This window comes from Somniosus microcephalus, chromosome 4 (genome assembly GCF_052327205.1).
Source record: "Somniosus microcephalus isolate GS21.2 chromosome 4, FLI_Smic_1.0, whole genome shotgun sequence".
NCBI lineage: Eukaryota > Metazoa > Chordata > Chondrichthyes > Squaliformes > Somniosidae > Somniosus > Somniosus microcephalus.
In genome coordinates this window covers 337,521,321-337,541,741 of record NC_140990.1, presented here as the reverse complement: position 1 = coordinate 337,541,741, position 20,421 = coordinate 337,521,321, and the positions used below count along the sequence as shown (strand labels likewise).

The following is a 20,421-nucleotide window of genomic DNA, read 5'->3' as shown; positions in this document are numbered from 1 at the left end:
TGATTTTAACCTGCAGCTCTCTGATCTGTTAATTACAATACGGAGGTGCAGCATGATTGATGGTATATTATGATAGGTGTTGAGCCTATACTACTGCAGAGTTCATAAAGCAATATTTATTCTACCTTTTGAAATGTAGCTCTCACAGTTTTGATCAGTAACTAATATAACAATGAATGAAAAATAAATACACAATTATTTGGAGACTTGATTGCCATATACAGTTGAATAAGTTTATAACTCATTTTTTTGATATTTCTTACAAATAATGCTCTAAAAATCAAGTATAAATTATATTGATGTAGAATGACAGGGTGTATTAGTTACTGTGTAATGCTTGCGGGGTAGTAAAGCCAAATAGCAATTTAGGACCCTGTTTAATGGCGATAATAGATTATAGATAGCTATAGATATAGCTAGACTTGACCACAAGTTATATGTATTTTATAGGAAAATAATTACTCTGGTCACTATAATGCAGTGAAACTGTATCCTGGTTGGGGCGCTAAATTTTCAAAAGTTGTAGAATTAGCGCCAGGCGCTAATCCTTCTGACCTCCCGCTAAATTGATTGTTAGGGCCCCAAGAAAGAACTGGAGCGCTAAATCAACCTAACTTAGGGTGCTAAACACAGAGAGCGAGGTGCTACCCGCAGAGCGATAACCAATTTCAGGTGCACTCCAATCGGGACTCATCATTCACACTGGCTCCTTCCAGCTCTTAAAGGGGAGATTGCAGCATTCTGCACCACCTCATTCTCAACATTGCTGGCTCTGAAGGCGACCTCCAAGCAACTCAACAGCTGCACCTCTTATCCTCATGGCTGATCCCAGTCCCAGGGAGAGAGCTCGCCAATTCAGCGACCAGGCATTGGAGGCAATGGTCGCGGCAGTCGAAAGAAGGAGGGCAGTGTTGTTCCTGGCCGCTGGCAGGAGGCCATCGCCCCAGGTCTTCAGGGTAATGTGGAGGGAAGTGGCCCAGGACATCTCGGCCAGCAGTGTGGTCCTCAGGACCTTCACACAGTGGTCAGGGTGAGTACATGCTTCAACAGGTCCTGCATACCAGCAGCTGAGCCTCAGTCTGTACACACTGCACAAACCAGCACACCCCCTCCGCTCACCCACCAAGCATCTCCATCTACTAAAACTCACATCCACATCTCACGCCTTGCCTACAATCACAGCTATTCAACTATGGCAGGCACATCTCCCAAACACACAGCTGCACACTCACTCACACACTTTCTTTTCTCTTGCAGGCCAAGCTAGGCCACTATAGGAGGGAGCAGAAATGGACAGGTGGGGGTGAAGCAGATATCCAACAGCTTACAGACCTGGAGGAGTGAGTGTTGAGCGCCATTGGGTGCCAGGTGGTGAGCGCCGTGGCCGTCGGCGACGTCGACCCCCTTGGGGGCAACAACGGTATGCTCATCCCCTCTCCTACTCTCATCCCACTTCCCCCTCACACCGCAAGCTTTTCCCACTTTCCAGCTCATTATACTGTCTGCATTCTTTGCTCGCTTCCTGCCCCCCTGCCCTCACCGTAACGCGAGTCTTGTGCCTTTATGATTTTAGGTAATCAGCAACCAGCTGACCAGCCTGTCCCTGAGCCTCCCACTGAGAGCGAGGCGGGAGAAGAGGAGGATGAAGAAAGCACCGCGTCACTGAATGTCTCACCCACAGGCACCACCTCAGATACTGGCACTACGCGATCTTTAGAGGCAAGTTTAGTAGAGGGGTCTGCACTGGGTGATGCACCGGGGACGAGCGGCCTGCAGCAAGGCCAGGGGGAAAGGGTAGCTCAGGGGCCAGCTCCCCAGAGGGCAAGTTCACACGCAAGTTCTGCTGCACAGGATCAGATGAGGACCTCGATGGGGAGGCGTTCACGAGAAGGCTGATGGGCATGCACTCCGAGGTTCAATGGCAAGGGTGCCCGAGAGCTTGTCAGCAATGGTAAGGAGTCCGCTTCCAACATTGCACAGAGCTCTGCGCACACCATGGAGCCCATCCTTGGCAGTCTGCCAAGGACGGTGGACTCCCTGAGAGACCGTGGGGACGCAGACCTCATGCCGCGTGTCATGGGTGATGTGGCAGCATCCATTGCAGCACAGGCGGAAGCGACACAATGTCTTAGTGCTGTAATGCAGTCTATGGTTGGTGGCATCGAGTCTCAGACTGCTCTCATGCAGTCTCTGCTTGATGCCACGCAAGCTCTGACGGCTGCCATCATCGCTGGGTCCACCAGAGTCCACCGGGGATCTCACAGTGTTGCAGCAGGCCAGCAATCTGTGCTGCAGCAGACTGGTAGGGATGCTGAGGTGCTACCCTGGGGGTGTGGCAGTGGGTCAGTGGAGCAGGAACCTGCTGTCCTCTCTCAGGATGACAGCATTCCTGCTCCCACCACTGCCACTCCGCCATTGCCCTTGTCGCTGCCTGTCATCCAGCCAGGCCAGACTGCCACCGCCCAGCCTGAGGTGGCGCAGTGTACAGCTGGACCTTCCAGGCTCAGAGCTGGTCGAGGGCGTCCTGCAAGGCATTCTGGCACCGACACTCAGCAGCCTTCCACCAGCCCTGCTGCAGCCACTAGGGACAGACTACGTAGGAGCAGTAGATTCGGAAAAGGCACTGTAAAGAGAGGAAATAAGGGTTTCCACAAGGATGATTAGTTAATATTGTTGTTGTCGTTGGGAAAATGCTGGAGTCCTTCATTAAGGAAGCAGTAGCAGGGCATTTGGAAAATTCCAATGTAGTCAAGCAGAGTCAGCATGGTTTTATGAAAGGGAAATCATGTTTAACAAATTTGCTGGAGTTTTTTGAGGATGTAACGAGCAGGGTGGATAAGGGTGAGCCAATGGATGTGGTGTATTTGGATTTCCAGAAGGCATTCGATAAGGTGCCACATAAAAGGTTACTGCGTAAGATAAGAGCTCACGGAGTTGGGGGTAATATATTAGCATGGATAGAGGATTGGCTAACTAACAGAAAGCAGAGAGTCGGGATAAATGGGTCATTTTCCGGTTGGCAAACGGTAACTAGTGGGGTGCCACAGGGATCGGTGCTGGGGCCTCAACTATTTACAATCTACATTAATGACTTGGATGAAGAGACCAAGTGTAATGTAGCCAAGTTTGCGGATAATACAAAGATGGGTGGGAAAGCAAGTTGTGCAGAGGACTCAAACAATCTGCAAAGGGATATAGACAGGCTAAGTGAGTGGGCAAACATTTGGCAGATGGAGTATAATGTGGGAAAGTGTGAGGTTATCCACTTTGGCGGGAAAAATAAAAAAGCAAATTATTATTTAAATAGAGAGAGATTACAAAATGCTGCAGTTCAGAGGGACCTGGGGGTCCTTTGTGCATGAAACACAAAAAGTTAGCGTGCAGGTACAGCAAGTAATCAAAAAGGCAAATGGAATGTTGGCCTTTATTTCAAGGGGGATGGAGTATAAAAGCAGTGAAGTCCTGCTACAACTGTACAGGGTATTGGTGAGACCACACCTTGAGTACTGCGTACAGTTTTGGTCTCCTTATTTAAGGAAGGATATACTTGCATTGGAGGCAGTTCAGAGATGATTCACTAGGTTAATCCCAGAGATGAGGGGGTTGACTTATGAAGAAAGGTTGAGCAGGTTGGGCCTATACTCTTTGGAATTTAGAAGAATGAGAGGTGATCTTATTGAAACATATAAGACATGGAGGGGTCTCAACAAGGTAGATGCAGAGAGGATGTTTCCCCTCGTGGGGAAATCTAGAACTCGGGGGCATAGTTTCAGAATAAAGGGTCGCCCTTTTAGAACTGAGATGAGGAGAAATTTCTTCTCTCAGAGGGTCGTAAATCTGTGGAATTCTCTGCCCCAGAGAGCTGTGGAGGCTGGGTCATTAAATACATTTAAGGTGGAGATAGACAGATTTTTACAAGATAAGGGAGTGAAGGGTTATGGGGAGCGGGCAGGGAAGTGACTTTGAGCCAAAGATCAGCCATGATCTTATTGAATGGCGGAGCAGGCTCGAGGGGCCACGTGGTCTATTCCTGCTCCTATTTCTTATGTTCTTATGTTCTTATATATGTGTTTACTGAATCTTGATAAATTTATTAATTTAATTTTGCAGATTTTGTGCTGTCTCTCATTTCAGCTTTGCGCTGTGATATGGCATGCGAAATTGATGGAATGATGGGGATGTGGTGAGTAACTGGGATGTGGGATAGAATTTATTGGAACCGCAGTCTGATGAGACAGTCACGGACTGCCCTTCCAGAAGGCCGATTGAGTAGCTGCCTCCTCCCTCACTGCTGTTCTTCCTCCTCCTCATCCTCCTCCTCCTCCTGAGGTGGTCCCAGTATGCCTGGTGGCAATGGCTGGGCCTTCATGATGGCCAAGTTGTGAAGCATGCAGCAAACCACGGGGAAAAAGGACACCCGCTCAGCCGAGTACTGGAGTGCTCCTCCCGAGCGGTCAAAACAGCGGAAATATTGCTTGAGTACCCTGATGGTCTGCTCAATAATGTTCCTGGTCGCAGCATGGCTGTCATTATGAGTGCTGGGCAGGAGTGTTGGGGTTGCGGAGGGGAGTCATGAGCCAGGTGGAGAGCGGATAGCACTTGTCTCCCAGCAGTCATCCGCTAGCTTGGCGTGGTGGCTGGAAGAGTACTGGCACACTGGTCTGGTGCAGGATGAAGACATTGTGGCTGCTGCCAGGATAGTGGGCATTGACGGTGAGGATTCGCTGTTTGTGGTTGCACACCAACTGCACATTAAGTGAGTGATAGCCTTTGCGGTTATGGAACACCTCAGGATTGCTATGGAGTGCCCACAAAGCCACGTGTGTGCAGTCAATAGCGCCCTGCACCATAGGGAAGCCCGCTGCCCTGGCAAAGCCACATGCACGCTCACGCTGCTTCTCTCTGGTCATGGGGAAGGAAATGTAATCCCTTCTCCTTCTGTAGAGAGCCTCTGTGACCTCCCGGATGCAGCAATTAACGGCAACCTGCGAGATGTTAGATATGTCTCCTGCTGCAGACTGGAAGGATCCGCTGGCGTAGAAATTTGAGGGCAACGGTGACCTTGACTGCCACTGAGAGAGACGTGGTGCTCCTGATCCGAGGCTGGCGGTCTGGCTGCAGGAGTTGGCAGAGCTCTGTGACCACATCCTTGGTGAAGTGGAGCCTTCTAAGACACTGCCCCTCAGTGAGATTGATGTAGGAGAAGTGCTCCCAGAATACCATGGAGGGTAAGGATTCATGTTGAGAGCGCTGTTGGCCCTCCTCCCTCTGGCCACATTATCCAATCTTTGTCTCTGCCTCCAACGTTGATACTGAAGGGTGAGGTCGAGTGCCAGTACAGCCCCCATTAATGTAAACAAGTGTAGGACTTGGAAATCTTAGCAGAATGCAACTGACAATTTTTTAGCAGGCAGAACACTCCTGAAAGTAAGAAACGTTTAACTCACTGAAAGCGGCTGTTTCGCTGTGTGAACCTGAGAAGGCAGCATTGATTGGCCACTAAAAATAAACCGGATGTTGATCCCTTTAATTACCGCTCCTACAGCGGCCATCCGAATGCATCATGCCTCCCCTTCCCGCCATTGTTCACGCCTGGCGCAAAGGCAGGGGGGCGACAGTCAATTTTGCATCTGGGCCGTTAACAGGGCTTTCCAAACGCAATGAGGTCACGATCTGGCAGCCGCTAAAGGCCAAGGTGATAATTGTTAGCGCCAGCGCTAAATACCAGGTGAATGTCGCGTGTGGTGTTGGATTCGCTGTGCCCCGCCGCAAACGCATTAGCGCCCCGTTAATGCCCCCCCCCCCAAGTGCTAACGGGAGGCGTTAACATGCCAAATTTCTCCCCCATTATTTTTTGGTGGATTTACAATAGGTTCAATATTAGCACCCCCACGACAGGCGGGAGAAAGTCTGGGGTCGGGGGGTTAATAATTTAAAATTGGAGAACGTGACCCCAACCCAACACAAACTGCCTGCTGCCATTTTTATGGCGGTGGGTTGCGTGCCGTGCGCGTGTCCCATCTTAGAGAGGTGCTGTACAGTTGGGAGCATAAATTAAATGTAACCGTTGCCAGCCGGCTTTCCCAGGGCTCGGGAAACCTGGCAGCGAATTGGAGACGGGAGCACACGGCTGCAGAAGGAAAATGCCTTTTAGAGCACTGCTTGTGGGCCAGGAGAAGCAGGAGTGCTCCCACCGGCCCATCAAGCAAACCTTTGGTGTCCCTTCTGCCAATTGCGGCCTCTCCTCGCTGCCGCAATTGCAACCCCCCTCCCGGTCCCAGGCCTCCTGCCCCACAGTCGGCCTAACCCCCTCACCCAGCCCCATCCTCTTTTGATTGCTGGGAACCGTCCCACCTCCTGCCATTGGTTTTACCAGCCTGTTAATCTGGCTGGCTGCCGGTCGGGAAACAGAAACAAAGAATGATAATGAAGTCATGCCATTAATATCGGCAGGACCTCCGCTTCCCTGGGATTTCCTTGTTTCGCACCCCCCTGCCCTTGCTACCGTGCTCCCTTGCTCCCTCTCCGTAAATATGGGGGCCAATGTTTCGACACTCTGTAGCCAATATAGGAACATCGCAATAGTAAAAAAAGCTTGGTTTGAATCTCCAATAACCATTTCCATTAATGAATAAAACGAGATGTCAGTAAAGGAACTCGGTTTGGAATTTTAAAATTGCTTCAAACAGATAAATTGGTCTTACGTCACTCTGTATCTCCATCATCTTTCTGGAAAGCTGCAGGTTCATGGCATCAGGCAGTAATGTGAACCGGTGGAATACTTGCTTGTAGTTGGCATTAGTGGCCACCTCCTGGGACTTCTTAGCAGCCACAACACTGAACATGTCCATCGGCGTGTGATACTTGGTCTTGCTCCGTTCATAATCCTTTTTATATTCACGGTTAGACTGTATCTTGGCTACATGCATGCAATGAACCAGCTTCGGGTCATCTTGCAGGTTGCGGAAACCAACGTGCCTCCCTCTAGCCTTCTCGTAAGCATGCTTATATTTGTACTGTAAAAAAGTAAAGATTAAAACAATTATAGTTGTACGTTAAAACAGTATATTCCAAACTATATCCAATCTCAAGGTACTGAATCAGGAAGGAAAAAAGTGTTTTGAAACAATTTTCCTCCATTTTTGAATACAAAACAGTCCTCGGACTGTAAATTCACAACGGCACTGACATAAATCGTGCCATTCATGTAGAAATGACTTATGAAATATACTGGGCGGCCTGCTGGTGGCGCTGTCCAGGGAGAGTATAAATACTCGGGCACGGGCCCAGCTTGCTCAGGGACATTTTGTAAACAGGAACTAGTGAAGGATAACTAGACTTCCATGTTGTGAAACAGTCGATTAAAGCCTTGTTTAATACTCTGACCGAGTGCCGAGTAGTTTTCTTACATCAGACACAATTGTGAAGAAGATGTAAGTTGAACAGAGTGTTATGCAGCTTTGCTGATTCGTGTCCAAGTTCTGCTCAGAAAGTTAAATGAATAATAACAGTACAATCTTTATTGAAGAGATTCCTTTAAAAACAGAATACAATATATTGGGGAGACAAATCCAAAAATCACTGTAAAATCCACATACCGTCAGGTTTAACCTTTTGCTGTGCATGTGCTTAACCTGCTTCCCAACCAAAGTTTACAATTGTGCAAACGTAATAGCACAACTTCCCCCAGTAGTTAATCTGGTTCAGACAGTGAGGAGCAGGGGTCAGGGACAATCCTCAATCTTTGCTGATTTAATTGATCTCAGCCAGGGTAGTGGTGAGGGTGTTACAACTGGCCTCAGAACCCAAGTTTCAGGATGGGAAAGTTGGCCAATGTTCTTGCTATTAGGGTACTCTTTTGTTTGGACCCCAAAAAAACCAAAACAAATTAGACTGTAAATTAACAAAAGTTCAACTAAACCTTAACAAATCAAATTAAAATTTGGTTTTCCGGGTTGATGATGCACTCCAGTCCCCGCGGCGCCCACCGGTCACGGAAATACTCAAGCGTGCCGGCGGACACCGCGTGCTCCATCTCCAGGGCCACCCGGGCGCGAACATGGCCACGGAAGAGAGGCAGGCAATCCGGCCGGACGACCCCCTCGACCGCCCGCTGCCTGGACCAATTGATGGCTCTTTTAGCCAGGCCCAGGAGCAGGCCTACAAGGAGGTCCTCTTGCTATTAGGGTATCGTTGAATTATACAGCACAGAAGGAGGCCATTCGGCCCATCGTGCCTATTGATGACTGTACCATCACCCTTGCTGGCGAGATGCACGTGTGGGTAAACCGGTAAGGACAAGATCTGGCTCAGCTGTGATGACCACCACTGTTAAATAGCCTGCTGAAAGGAATCACACATGGCGAGTGGTCATTTGTGCAAGATAGCAGACTGTTTTGGGAGAGGAGAAATCTGGCACAAGATAAGACGAAGGAAAGTAATAGATTTCTGTGGCTGCTGTCAAAACACTTACATTGCTAGCAATATCAGTTGAGGCTTTGGCGGCTTTGATTGAGATGGCATCAGCACGCAGATCATATCCCTTCTTCTTTGCATCTTCCATGTTTTGCCTGTACATTTTCTATAATGGAAGATAATATGAATTAAAATTATCCTATTTGTCCCCACAGTATGAATGAAAACAGTCGAGACAAAGAAAAACGTGCAGAGCAGTGATATGTAACTACTTGCTATATATTTTTTGCATTCTGGTACCACATAGAACCAAAATTACTCCAACATAAGTCATGCATTGCTGCAAATCTTTGAGTGCAATTTCATAGAATCATAAAAACTTACAGCACAGAAGGAGGCCATTCGGCCCGTCCAGCCTGTGCTGGGTCTTTGAAAGAGCGGTCATGCTTAGTCCCACACCCCCGCTTTTTGTCCGTAACCCTGTAAGTTGCTCATCCTCCAGGACCTGTCCAACTCCCTTTTAAAATGATTGATGGAATCAGCTTCCACCACCTTTTCAGGTAGAGCATTCCAGATCCCGACAACTCTCGGGGGAGAAATTCGGCTGTTAGCGCCACCGATTAGCGCCTAAAGAGGCCGAGAAGTGGGGCGCTAACTAATTTCCGCCCGGGCGCAGCGAACCCAGTGCCTCGCCCCATATTGAGCATACATTTAGCGCCGGCGCTAAATCTTACCGCCCGCTCACGGGCGCAGGCAGATTATGGCGTCATTTGAGTGTGCAACGCCTTTTGGGCGCCCCAGACCGGAAATTCAGTGGCACCCCCTTCCGTACCGCCTGGCGCTAATAAGGACAGCTTACCTGGAGCCTTCCCCAGTCGCTCTCAGGCTGGAGGGGCGTTATTTAAAGGGGACTGGTGTGGTTTTAAAGCGGCAGCCTTTTTGGCTCACAACTTCTTCGAGAGTTACAGGGAGTTGCTGGGCTGCACACTGCGAACCATTTCACCACTGAGCCAGTGCTGGCAGAGGAACTTCAGCCTTCTGACCATCACCTTGCTGTTGGTGAGCTTTTACAACGGGAAAACTTCCTGTGCGCACTTATTATGGGGGCTGCATTGGAGGGGAACGTCCTGCTGCTGAATCATCGGGAAAGGGCACTGAGACGCTGGGAGAGAGGGGCAGGCATGGTCAGACGGAGGAGGGCCAACAGACGTCGCCACACCAGACATCACGCTGCCAGGGTTTTCCGACAGCAGTTTTCCTACATGAACATGTCGGAGGAGCAGTGTATCAGAAGGCGGCGCTTTAGAAAGGAGGTGGTGACTGAGCTGTGCCACCTGCTTCAGCCAAATCTGCAGCCTCAGATAAGGTGCAGGACATCTCTGTCAGTGGCTGTGAGGATGACTGTTGCCCTAAACTTTTACGCAAGCAGCTCCTTTCAGGCCGCAACTGGGGACATAGCCAACATCTCGCAGTTTGTGGTGCATTGCTGCATCCGTCAAGTGACTGATGCCCTGTTTAAAAGGAGGCGGCAGTACATCTCCTTCCCAATGACCCCGGACAAGCAGCGGGAGCGCGCAGAGGGCTTCGCTGCAATAGCGGACCTCCCCATGGTGCAGGGCGCCATTGACTGCACGCACGTGGCTTTGCGGGCGCCTGTAGAGAATCTGGAGGAGTTCCGCAACCGCAAGGGGTTCCATTCCTTGAATGTCCAGCTGGTCTGTGACCACCGACAGCTGATCCTCGCAGTGAATGCCCAGTTTCCTGGCAGCAGCCACGACGCCTTCATCCTGCGCCAGACTTCTGCTGCAGACCTTTTCGAGGCCCCGGCTCACCCAGGAGGCTGGCTTCTCGGGGACAAGGGCTATCCTCTGTGCCCATGGCTGATGACCCGCCCCTTTAAGAGCTGGCCGGCGCGCCAGTGTGTCTCGGGGAAAGTGATTATTGACAGCACCTGCACTGCGCCCCGCTGCCGCGAAATTGGGTTGCGCCGCTGGGTTAGCGCCTTAAGAGTATCGTGCAGCACCTGATTTAGCGCTGCAATCACCTTCAGGGGCGCTGCAACCCAATATTGCGCTAGGTGGCGCTAAATTGCGCCTGGCGCTAAACTTTGCGCATCGCCAGGACTAGCGCCCCAAACGCGGCTATACCGAATTTCTCCCCCATCTGAGTGAAAACATTTCTCCTCATCTCCCCTCTAGATCTTTTGCCAACGATTTTAAATCTATGATCTCTGGTTATTGACTCTCTCGCCAGAGGGAATAGTTATTCTCTCTCTACTCCATCAAAACCTCTCATCATCTTGAAAACCTCTATTCGGTCACCTCTTAACCTTCTCCGTTCCAAGGAGAACGGCCCTAACTTTTCCAACCTCTCCTCATAACTGAAGTCCCTCATCCCGGGTAACATCTTGGTAAACCTCCTTTGTACTCTTTCCAAGGCCTTTTCATCTTTCCTGAAGTGTGGGGCCCAGAATTGTCCACAATACCCCAGCTGAGGCCTAACCAGTGATTTATCAAGTTCTAGCATGATCTCTCTGCTTTTATATTCTATGCCTTTACTTATAAACCCAAATAACCCATATGCTTTTTTAACCACCTTTAAGGATTTGTATATATGGACACCAAGGTCTCTCTGCTCATCTTATCAAGACTGGTAAATAACTCGATCCAGACGATCACCAAACTATTTATATCATAGAACAAAAAATGTCTGATAGATACAGGAGAGTAACTGAACTTCTGGTCCCTGATAACATTACAAAGAGATTGAACTTCTCTCTCAACAACAACTTGTATTTATATAGCGCCTTTAACATGCTAAAGCTTCCCAAGGTGCTTCACAGGAGCGTTATCAGATAAAATTTGACACTGAGCCACATAAAGAGATATCAGGGCAGATGAGAGGTAGGTATAAGGAACCTCTTAAAGGAGGAAAGAGAGGTAGAGGCGGAGAGGTTTAGGGAGGGAATTCCAGAGCTTAGGGCCTTGGCAGCTGAAGGCCCGGCCGCCAATGGTTGAGCGATTGAAATCGGGGATGCTCAAGAGGCCAGAATTGGAGGAGCGCAGGTATCCCGGAGGGTTGTGGGGCTGGAGGAGATTACAGAGATAGGGAGGGATGAGGCCATGGAGGGATTTGAAAACAAGGATGAGAATTTTTAAATCAAGGTGTTGCTTAACCGGGAGTCAATGTAGGTCAGTGAGCACAGGGGTGATGGGTGTAGGGGGTTCGGTGCGAGTTCGGACACGGGCAGCCGAGTTTTGGATAACCTCAAGTTTATCAGAATCTCATGATCCAATTATTGCCTCATATCTCACGCTCAGCTAACTGTGTATAGCAGCTGTATATAACATGAAATGTCTTTAGTCATTGTATTTGTATATTTTGTTTCAAACTGGACGATTGTTATTTTTTTCTCCAGAGGATAGGGGTGATGATCCTGTAGGTATTTTTCTTCCTTGCTGGAATCTGAATCCAGGCAATGAATTAGTTGCTTTATCCTCAGTAGCTGGTGGAGCTTTACATTATTGACCTGGTAGCTTTTGAGTGACCTGCAGTTTGAATTTTCTGCTGTCATTGTTTGATTTCAGACTGGTTCCTTGAAACAGAGATAAGCATTGATTCTTGTGCCCTGATAGTTATATTATTGCTGAGTGTTCTAGTATGTGTGTGTGTGGGGGGAGCTGTTAGTGTTAAGAACATAAGAAATAGGAGCAGGAGTAGGCCATTCGGCCCTTCGAGCCTGCTCCGCCATTCAATGAGATGATGGCTGATCTTCTGCCTCAACTCCATTCACCGGCCCTATCGCCATATCCCTTGATGCCCTTACTAGACAGAAATCTATCGACTTCTGTTTTGAATAAACCCAATGACTGAGCCTCCACAGCCCTCTGGGATAGAGAATTCCAAAGATTCACCACCCTCTGAGTGAAGAAATTTCTTCTCATCTCAGTCCTGAAAGGCCGACCCCTTATTCTGAGGCTGTGGCCCCTGGTTCTAGACTCCCCAGCCAAGGGAAACATTCTCTCAGCATCCACCCCATCAAACCCTGTAATAATTTTGTATGCTTCAATGAGATCCCCTCTCATTCTTCTGAATTTAAGAGAATACAGGCCTAGTTTACTCAATCTCTTCTCATACGACAGCCCAGCCATCCCAGGAATCAATCTCGTGAACCTTCGTTGAACTCCCTCTATGGCAAGTATATCCTTCCTTAGGTAAGGAGACCAAAATTGTACACAGTACTCCAGGTGTGGTCTCACCAAGGCCCTATCTAATTGGAGGAAGACTTCTTTACTCCTGTACTCAAATCCTCTTGTAATGAAGGCCAGCATACCATTTGCCTTCCTAATGGCTTACTGCACCTGCACATTCACTTTCAGTGACTCATGTACAAGGACACCCAGGTCCCTTTGAGCATCTGCATTCCCCAATTTTTCACCATTTAGGAAATACTCTGCCTTTCTGTTTTTTCTACCAAACTGGATAACTTCACATTTATCCACATTATATTCCATCTGCCATGTTCTCGCCCACTCACTGAGCCTGTAGAGATCCCCTTGAAGCCTCTTCACATCCTCTTCGCAACTGACACTGACACTATCAGCAAATTTGGAAATGTTACATTTAGTTCCCTCATCCAAATCATTGATATAGATTGTGAATAGCTGGGGCCCAAGCACCGATCCTTGCGGTACCTCACTAGTCACAGCCTGCCATCCTGAAAAAGACCCGTTTATCCCTACTCTTTGTTTTCTGCCTGTTAACCAATTCTCAATCTATGCTAGTATATTACCCCCAATTCCATGTGCCCTAATTTTGTTCACCAACCTCTTGTATGGGACCTTATCGAAGGCCTTCTGAAAATCCCAAACCACCACATCTACCGATTCCCCTTTGTCTACTCCACTAATTACATCCTCAAAGAACTCCAATAGGTTTGTCAAACAGGATTTCCCTTTCATAAATCCATGTTGACTCTGCCCAATCTTACTATTAGTTTCTAAGTGCCCAGTTATTGCATCCTTTATAATAGATTCCAGCATTTTCCCAACTACTGATGTGAGGCTAACCGGTCTGTAGTTCCCCATTTTCTCTCTCCCTCCTTTCTTAAATAGCAGGGTTACATTTGCTATCCTCCAATCTGCAGGAACCGTTCCAGAATCTATAGAATTTTGGAAGATGACAATCAATGCGTCCACTATTCCAATGGCCTCCTCTTTCGAAACCCTAGGATGTAGGTCATCCGGTCCTTGGGATTTATCGACTTTTAGTCCCATTAATTTTGCTAGTACTGTTTTTTTAACTAATAATCATTTTGGTTCTGTCTTCACAAAGGAGGACACAAATAACCTCCCAGAAATACTGCGGAACATAGGGTCTGATGAAAGGGTGGAACTGAAAGAAATCAGTATTTGTAGGGAAATGGTGTTAGGAAAATTGATGGGTCTGAAGGCCGATAAATCCCCAGGGCCTGATAATCTACATCCCAGGGTACTTAAGGAAGTGGCCCTAGAAATACTAGTTGCATTGCTGGTCATCTTCCAGAACTCGATAGACTCTGGAACAGTACCCATGGATTGGAGGGTAGCTAATGTTACCCCACTATTCAAAAAAGGTGGCAGAGAAAAAGCGGGGAATTATAGACCGGTAAGCCTGACATCGGTAGTGGGGAAAATGCTAGAGTCCATTATAAAAGATGTAATAGCAGAGCACTTGGAAAGCAGTGACAGGATCGGACAAAGTCAACATGGATTTACAAAAGGTAAATCATGCTTGACTAATCTACTGGAATTTTTTGAGGATGTAACTGGTAAAATAGATAAGGGAGAACCAGTGGATGTGGTGTATTTGGACTTTCATAAGGCTTTCGATAAGGTCCCGCATAAGAGGTTAGCGTGCAAAATTAAGGCACATGGGATTGGGGGCAAGGTATTGACTTGGATAGAGAACTGGTTGGCGGACAGAAAGCAAAGAGTTGGAATAAACGGGTCGTTTTCCGAGTGGCAGGCAGTGACTAGTGGGGTACCGCAAGGATCGGTCCTAGGATCCCAGCTGTTCACAATATATATTAATGATCTGGATGAGGGAATTGGATGTAATAGCTCCAAATTTGCAGACGACACAAAGCTGGGTGGGAGGGTATGCTGTGAGGAGGATGTTGTGAAACTCCAGTACGATTTGGACAGGTTGGGTAATGGGGCAGAAACATGGCAAATGCACTATAATGTGGATAAATGTGAGGTTATCCATTTTGGTGGCAAAAACAGGAAGGCAGATTATTATTTGAATGGCAATAGATTGGGAGAAGGGGAAGTGCAAAGAGACCTGGGTGTTCTTGTGCACCAGTCGCTAAAGGTAAGCATGCAGGTGCAGCAGGCGGTTAAGAAGGCAAATGGTATGTTGGCCTTCGTAGCAAGAGGGTTCGAGTACAAGAACAAGGATGTCTTGCTACAGTTGTACAGGGCCTTGGTGAGACCACACCTTGAGTATTGTGTGCAGTTTTGGTCAGCTTACCTGAGGAAGGACGTTCTTGCCATGGAGGGAGTGCAGCAAAGATTCACTAGGCTGATACCTGGGATGGCAGGGATGACGTACGAGGAGAGATTGTGTCAATTGGGCTTATACTCACTGGAGTTTAGAAGATTGAGAGGGGATCTCATCGAAACCTATAAAATTCTGTCAGGTCTGGACAGACTAGATGCAGAAAGGATGTTTCTGATGGCCGGGTAGTCCAGATAGTCTAAGGATAAGGGGTAAGCCATTTAGGACTGAAATGAGGAGGAATTTCTTCACCCAGAGAGTGGTGAACCTGTGGAATTCTCTGCCACAGAGGGCGGCGGAGGCCAATTCATTAAATATATTCAAGAAAGAGTTGGATATATTTCTTGAGGCTAAAGGGATCAAGGGATATGGGGAGAAGGCAGGAACAGGGTACTGAATTTGGATGATCAGCCATGATCTATTGAATGGCGGAGCAGGCTCGAGGGGCCGAATGGCCTACTCCTGCTCCTAGCTTCTATGTTTCTGTGTTTCTTTAAGTTCCTCATTCTCGTCACACCCTTGGTTTTCTTGTATTTCTGGGAGGTTTTTGTGTCTTCCTCCATGAAGACAGAAACAAAGTATTTATTTAATTTCTCCTCCATTTCCTCATTCCCCGTTATAAATTCTCCTGTCTCTGACTGTAAAGGACCGACATTAACCTTTGCCAGTCTTTTCCTTTTCACATACCTATAGAAGCTTTTACAATCCGTCTTTATATTTTTCGCTAGTTTGTGCTCATATTCCTTTTTACCCTTTCTTTATCAATTTCTTGGTCCCCCTTTGCTGATTTCTAAAAAGATCCCAATCCTCAGGCTGACCGCTTTTTCTGGCAACTTCATAAGCTTCCTCCTTTTACTTAATATTAGCTTTAATTTCTTTTGTTAGCCATGGTTGGATCACTTTTCCTTTTGGGTTTTTATGCCCTAGAGGAATATATGTTTGTTGCAAATTATGCATTATTTCCTTGAATGTTAGCCATTGTATGTCCACCTTCATACCTTTTAGTGTAGTCTCCCAATCTACCATGGCCAACTTGTCCGTCATACCCTCGTAGTTTCCTCTGTTTAGATTGAAGACCTTAGTTTAATTACTTCCATTAGCTGCTGTCTTACAGAACGGTTTGCCTGCATCCCCTTGTTTCCCTGTATAGCTTGAGTTGGACCAGATTTCTTTGGTAAATCGCAATTTCTATTTAAATGTAGCCAACATATCCTACAAAAGGAAGGAATTCAGACCGATCCATCCCACTTACCTTGCTCATGTTGTACTGGTTGGCTTTAGCTAGGGTAATTTCTGGCGTGTCTGGCATCACATGGATCTGAATCTTGTCCTTTTCCCAGGCTTCCTTGTACGAGTGCTACAGGGTAACAAATTTTGATTAACAATGGATTCTCTCAATCATATAACTGTATGAAGGACCATCACGCTGTTTTTTAACAGAAGGCCTTCTTACTATATTCATGATTTTGGCATTAGCCTTTGCCAACTCCATAGGCATGGAGTCAGTGTCAATGGTATATCTGAAAATCTCCGGGCGTTGACGGTATTTTTTCTCACATAGGATATTTGAAGCTCGCTTGTTCTTTTCTTCCTCCAGCGAGCCAATGGGGACCCAGCCCAATCCTTTTATAAATCCAGTGAATTCTGACTTATACTGATTCTGCAATAACAAACAGAAAGATTAGACAGCCACATGCTGATATATGAAAGCTATTTTCAAAACTTGGAGGGAGTGCAATGATAGCTCACGAGGCTGATTCCTGGGATGGGGGGATTGTCCTAATCAGGAGAGATTGAGTAGGCTAGGCCTGTATTCCCTAGAGTTTAGAAGAATGAGAGGTGATCTCATTGAAACGTATAAAATTCTTACAGGGCTTGACAGGGTAGATGCAGAGAGGATGTTTCCCCTGGCTGGGGAGTCTAGAACCAGGGGTCACAGTCTCAGAATAAAGGGTCGGCCATTTAGGACTGAGATGAGGAGAAATTTCTTCACTCAGAGGGTGGTGAATCTTTGGAATTCTCTGCCCCAGAGGGCTGTGGAGGCTCAGTCGTTGAGTATATTCAAGACAGAGAGCGATAATTTTTTGGATACTAAGGGAACCCCAGGGATGTGGGGATAGTGCAGGAAAGTGGAGTTGAGGTAGAAGATCTTATTGAATGGTGGAACAGGCTCGAGGGGCCGAATGGCCTACTCCTGCTCCTATTTCTTATGTTCTTATTTAGATACATCTACTGCATCAATAAGTAATATCAACCAATAGAGCTTAAAGTTTGTTTATAATAGGATGCATTCTTTTACCATTTCTGTATCTGCAGGAAGGTTTGAAAATGAAAGAAAATTTAAAAAATGGAAGGCCAATAATCCTGTAAAAGATTTGTGTAGGGTTTTTTCTTTAAGAATTTTTGTTTTCCATAGCTAGCAGGAGCAGAGATCTCAGCCAATTACCCCTCCCTAACTCAAGGACACCGAAATAAAAAGGACTTGCATTTTTACAGCACCTTTAATGGCCTTGGGATGTCCCAAAGTGCTTCACAGCCAATTCATTTTGAAGTGTAGTCACTAGTGTTATATATGAAAATGTGACAGCCAATTTGAAATCAGCATTGCAATGAGTGACCAGATAATCTGTTATGTGGTCTTGTTTCTGAGATAAATGTTCCTCAGGACACTGGGAGAACTCCCTGTTCTTCTTTGAATAATACCATGGGATCTTTGACATCCACTCAAACAGGCAGACAGGACCACAATTTAACATCTCTTTAGTCATTTTTAGTGATGTTGGTTAAGGGATAAATGTTACCTAGGCCATGGCTCAGTTGATAGCACTCTTGCCTTAGAGTCAGTGGGCTAGAAATTCAGTAAGGCCCCGCCAGCTTTGCGCCCAGTTACCGCCCAAAGAGGGCTTCTGCGCCAATAGAGGAGTTTGCGCTGATATTCAGCGCAGCGGTAATGGCGGCGGTAGCCGGTAGTGCTGCGCCAGCACCGATGACGTCATCGGTGTGCGCAGTGCCCCAGTTCCGCCCCGATACCGGCCCGACCCCCATATTTAGTTGCGGCCGCCTCTTCCGCAGCGGCCGCAAACAACGTTCTGCAACCGTGGCCGTCCTGCAGCCTTAGTGGCGCTAGTTAAGGCGGAGGTGCGGCCGGCCGCTTTTTCGGCGGCCGCCTGCCCGCACCTCCTTCCCCGGCCTCCTCCACCCACCCCCCCCGCGGCACTGCCGGCTGCTTTCCGCGAGCCCAGCACTTCTCCGTGGTGCCGGGCTCATTTGCCGGCACTATCAAGCGGCGATCTCCCCGTTGCAGGCACCTCCCCCTTAAGAGAAGGAGGAGGCCTGCAGTACCACAGCCTGCCGCTCCGCAGCGGGTGGCGCAGCGGCACCTACAGCGCTGAAATTCAGTTTCAGCGCCCCAAGCGGGGGCGGGCACACCCTGGAATAGCGCCCGGTTCCGACTTGGGGCGCAAAAACTGAATTTCTGACGGTCGCAACTGGCTCCGCGCGCAGCGCTAACTTTTGGGCGCAAGCGAGCTGGCGGGGCCTTACTGAATTTCTAGGCCAGAAGGTTGTGGGTTCAAGTCCCACGCCAGAGAATTGAGCACAAAAATCTAGCCTGACACTCCAGTGCAGTACTGAGGGAGTGCTGCACTGTCGGAGGTGCCATTTTTCGGATGAGACGTTAAACCGGGGCCCTGTCTGCTCTCTCAGGAAGATCTAAAAGATCCCATGGGTACTATTTTGAAGAAGAGCAGGGGAGTTATCCCCGGTGTCCTGGGCCAATATTTATCCCTCAATCAACATCACTAAAATCAGATTATCAGGTCATTATCACATTGCTGTTTGTGGGAGCTTGCTGTGCGCAAATTGACTGCCGCCGTTCCTACATTACAACAGTGACTACACTTCAAAAGTACTTCATTGGCTGTAAAGCGCTTTTGGACATTCAGAGATTATGAAAGGCACGAGAGATCGAAGATTTTCTTGTTTTTTTCTAGGACATCAGGAGAACTCCCCACTTTTCTACAAATAATGCAATGGGATCTTACATTGACAGAGAGGGCCTTGGTCTACCAACTCATCAAAAAGTCCACACTACTATTTCTTACATTACAACAGTAACTACACATCAACAAAAAGTATTTAATTGCTTAGGGACATTCTAAGGTAATCAAAGGTGATATATAAATGCAAGTCTTTCTGTCACAGAATCACAACAGTGCAGATAGAGGCCATTTCGGCCCATCGAGCCTGCACCGACACATATCCCACCCGATCTCCGTAACCCCTACACCAACACATATCCCACCCGATCCCCGTAACCCCTACACCAACACATATCCCACCCTATCCCCGTAACCCCACGTATTTAATCCCCCTAACACTAAGGGTCAATTTATCATAGCCAATCAACCTAACCCGCACATCTTTGGACTGTGGGAGGAAACCGGCGCACCCGGAGGAAACCCACGCAAACACGGGGAGAATGTGCAAACTCCACACAGACAGTCACCCGAGGCCGGATTCGAACCCGGGTCCCTGGCGCTGTGAGGCAACAGTGCTAACCACTATGCCACCGTGCTGTCCTTTTCTTTACTGACTTAGTACTGCACTGAAGTGTCTACTTACATTCTGTGCTCAAGGCCCGGGGTGGACTTGATCCCATAACCTTCAGACTTAGAGGCAAGAGTGCAACCATTGAGCTGAACGCCCTTAGACCAGCTGTTGAACCCAAACCTTCCCCAATCTCTATTGTTCAGCTACTCACTGCCTTGACCAGCTGAGATATTGGGGAAGCTAGGCAGGGCTGATGTGTATGCTAACATATTCATTGCCTTAGTGACAGAGTAATTCATACTTCTGCATTTTTATATTTGATACAGAATGTCCAATTATTGCAGTTAATAAATGCCCAATACATTTCATTTTAATGACTTACATCACTCTGTATGTTCATCATGTTCTTGGCCAGTTGCACGCTTATTGTGTCAGGAGGGACCAAGTAACGATGGATGAGGTGCTTGTAGTTGATGTTGCTGACCACTGCCTGAGACGCCTTAGCAGCTGTAATACTGATCATGTCCAATGGTGTGTTGTATTTTGTCTTGAACTTCTCATAGTCCTTCTTGTACTCACGGTCTGACTGCAGTTTAGCAACGTGCATGAAGTGGACGAGCTTGGGGTCATCCTGCAGGCTGCGGAAACCAATGTGTTTTCCCCTTCCTTTTTCATAGGCTAGTTTGTATTTGTACTGACACGAAACACAGGATTGGTATTAATTGAGACAGCTCTTACATTGAGTTTAGTACACAATACATGCCAAATTTATTGTTACATTCAATTCATATCAGCGTGATTGTTTCCTTGTGTTCTTCTCGTGCTAGACTAGTACTGTTGTTTTCTTATTTAAGATTAACCACACAGGATATGCTGGCAACATTGATTTCTAAGGTGTGTGAATCACAGGGGGGG

The 20,421-nt window shown here is 47.5% G+C and overlaps 1 protein-coding gene across 20 annotated transcripts in view; it reads right to left on the bottom strand.

Annotated features, from left to right (window-relative positions):
• neb (nebulin) overlaps positions 1–20,421 on the bottom strand; it is a 347,384-nt gene that overhangs the window by 225,525 nt on the left and 101,438 nt on the right. For all 20 annotated transcript variants that reach the window (XM_085986921.1, XM_085986920.1, XM_085986925.1 and 17 more), the window contains 5 exons: positions 19,889–20,200; positions 16,409–16,615; positions 16,208–16,312; positions 8,474–8,581; positions 6,705–7,016 (listed from right to left, as the gene is read on the bottom strand). In XM_085986921.1, coding sequence (XP_085843047.1) covers positions 6,705–7,016; positions 8,474–8,581; positions 16,208–16,312; positions 16,409–16,615; positions 19,889–20,200 — 1,044 coding nt within the window. The remainder of the gene's footprint in view (positions 1–6,704; positions 7,017–8,473; positions 8,582–16,207; positions 16,313–16,408; positions 16,616–19,888; positions 20,201–20,421) is intronic.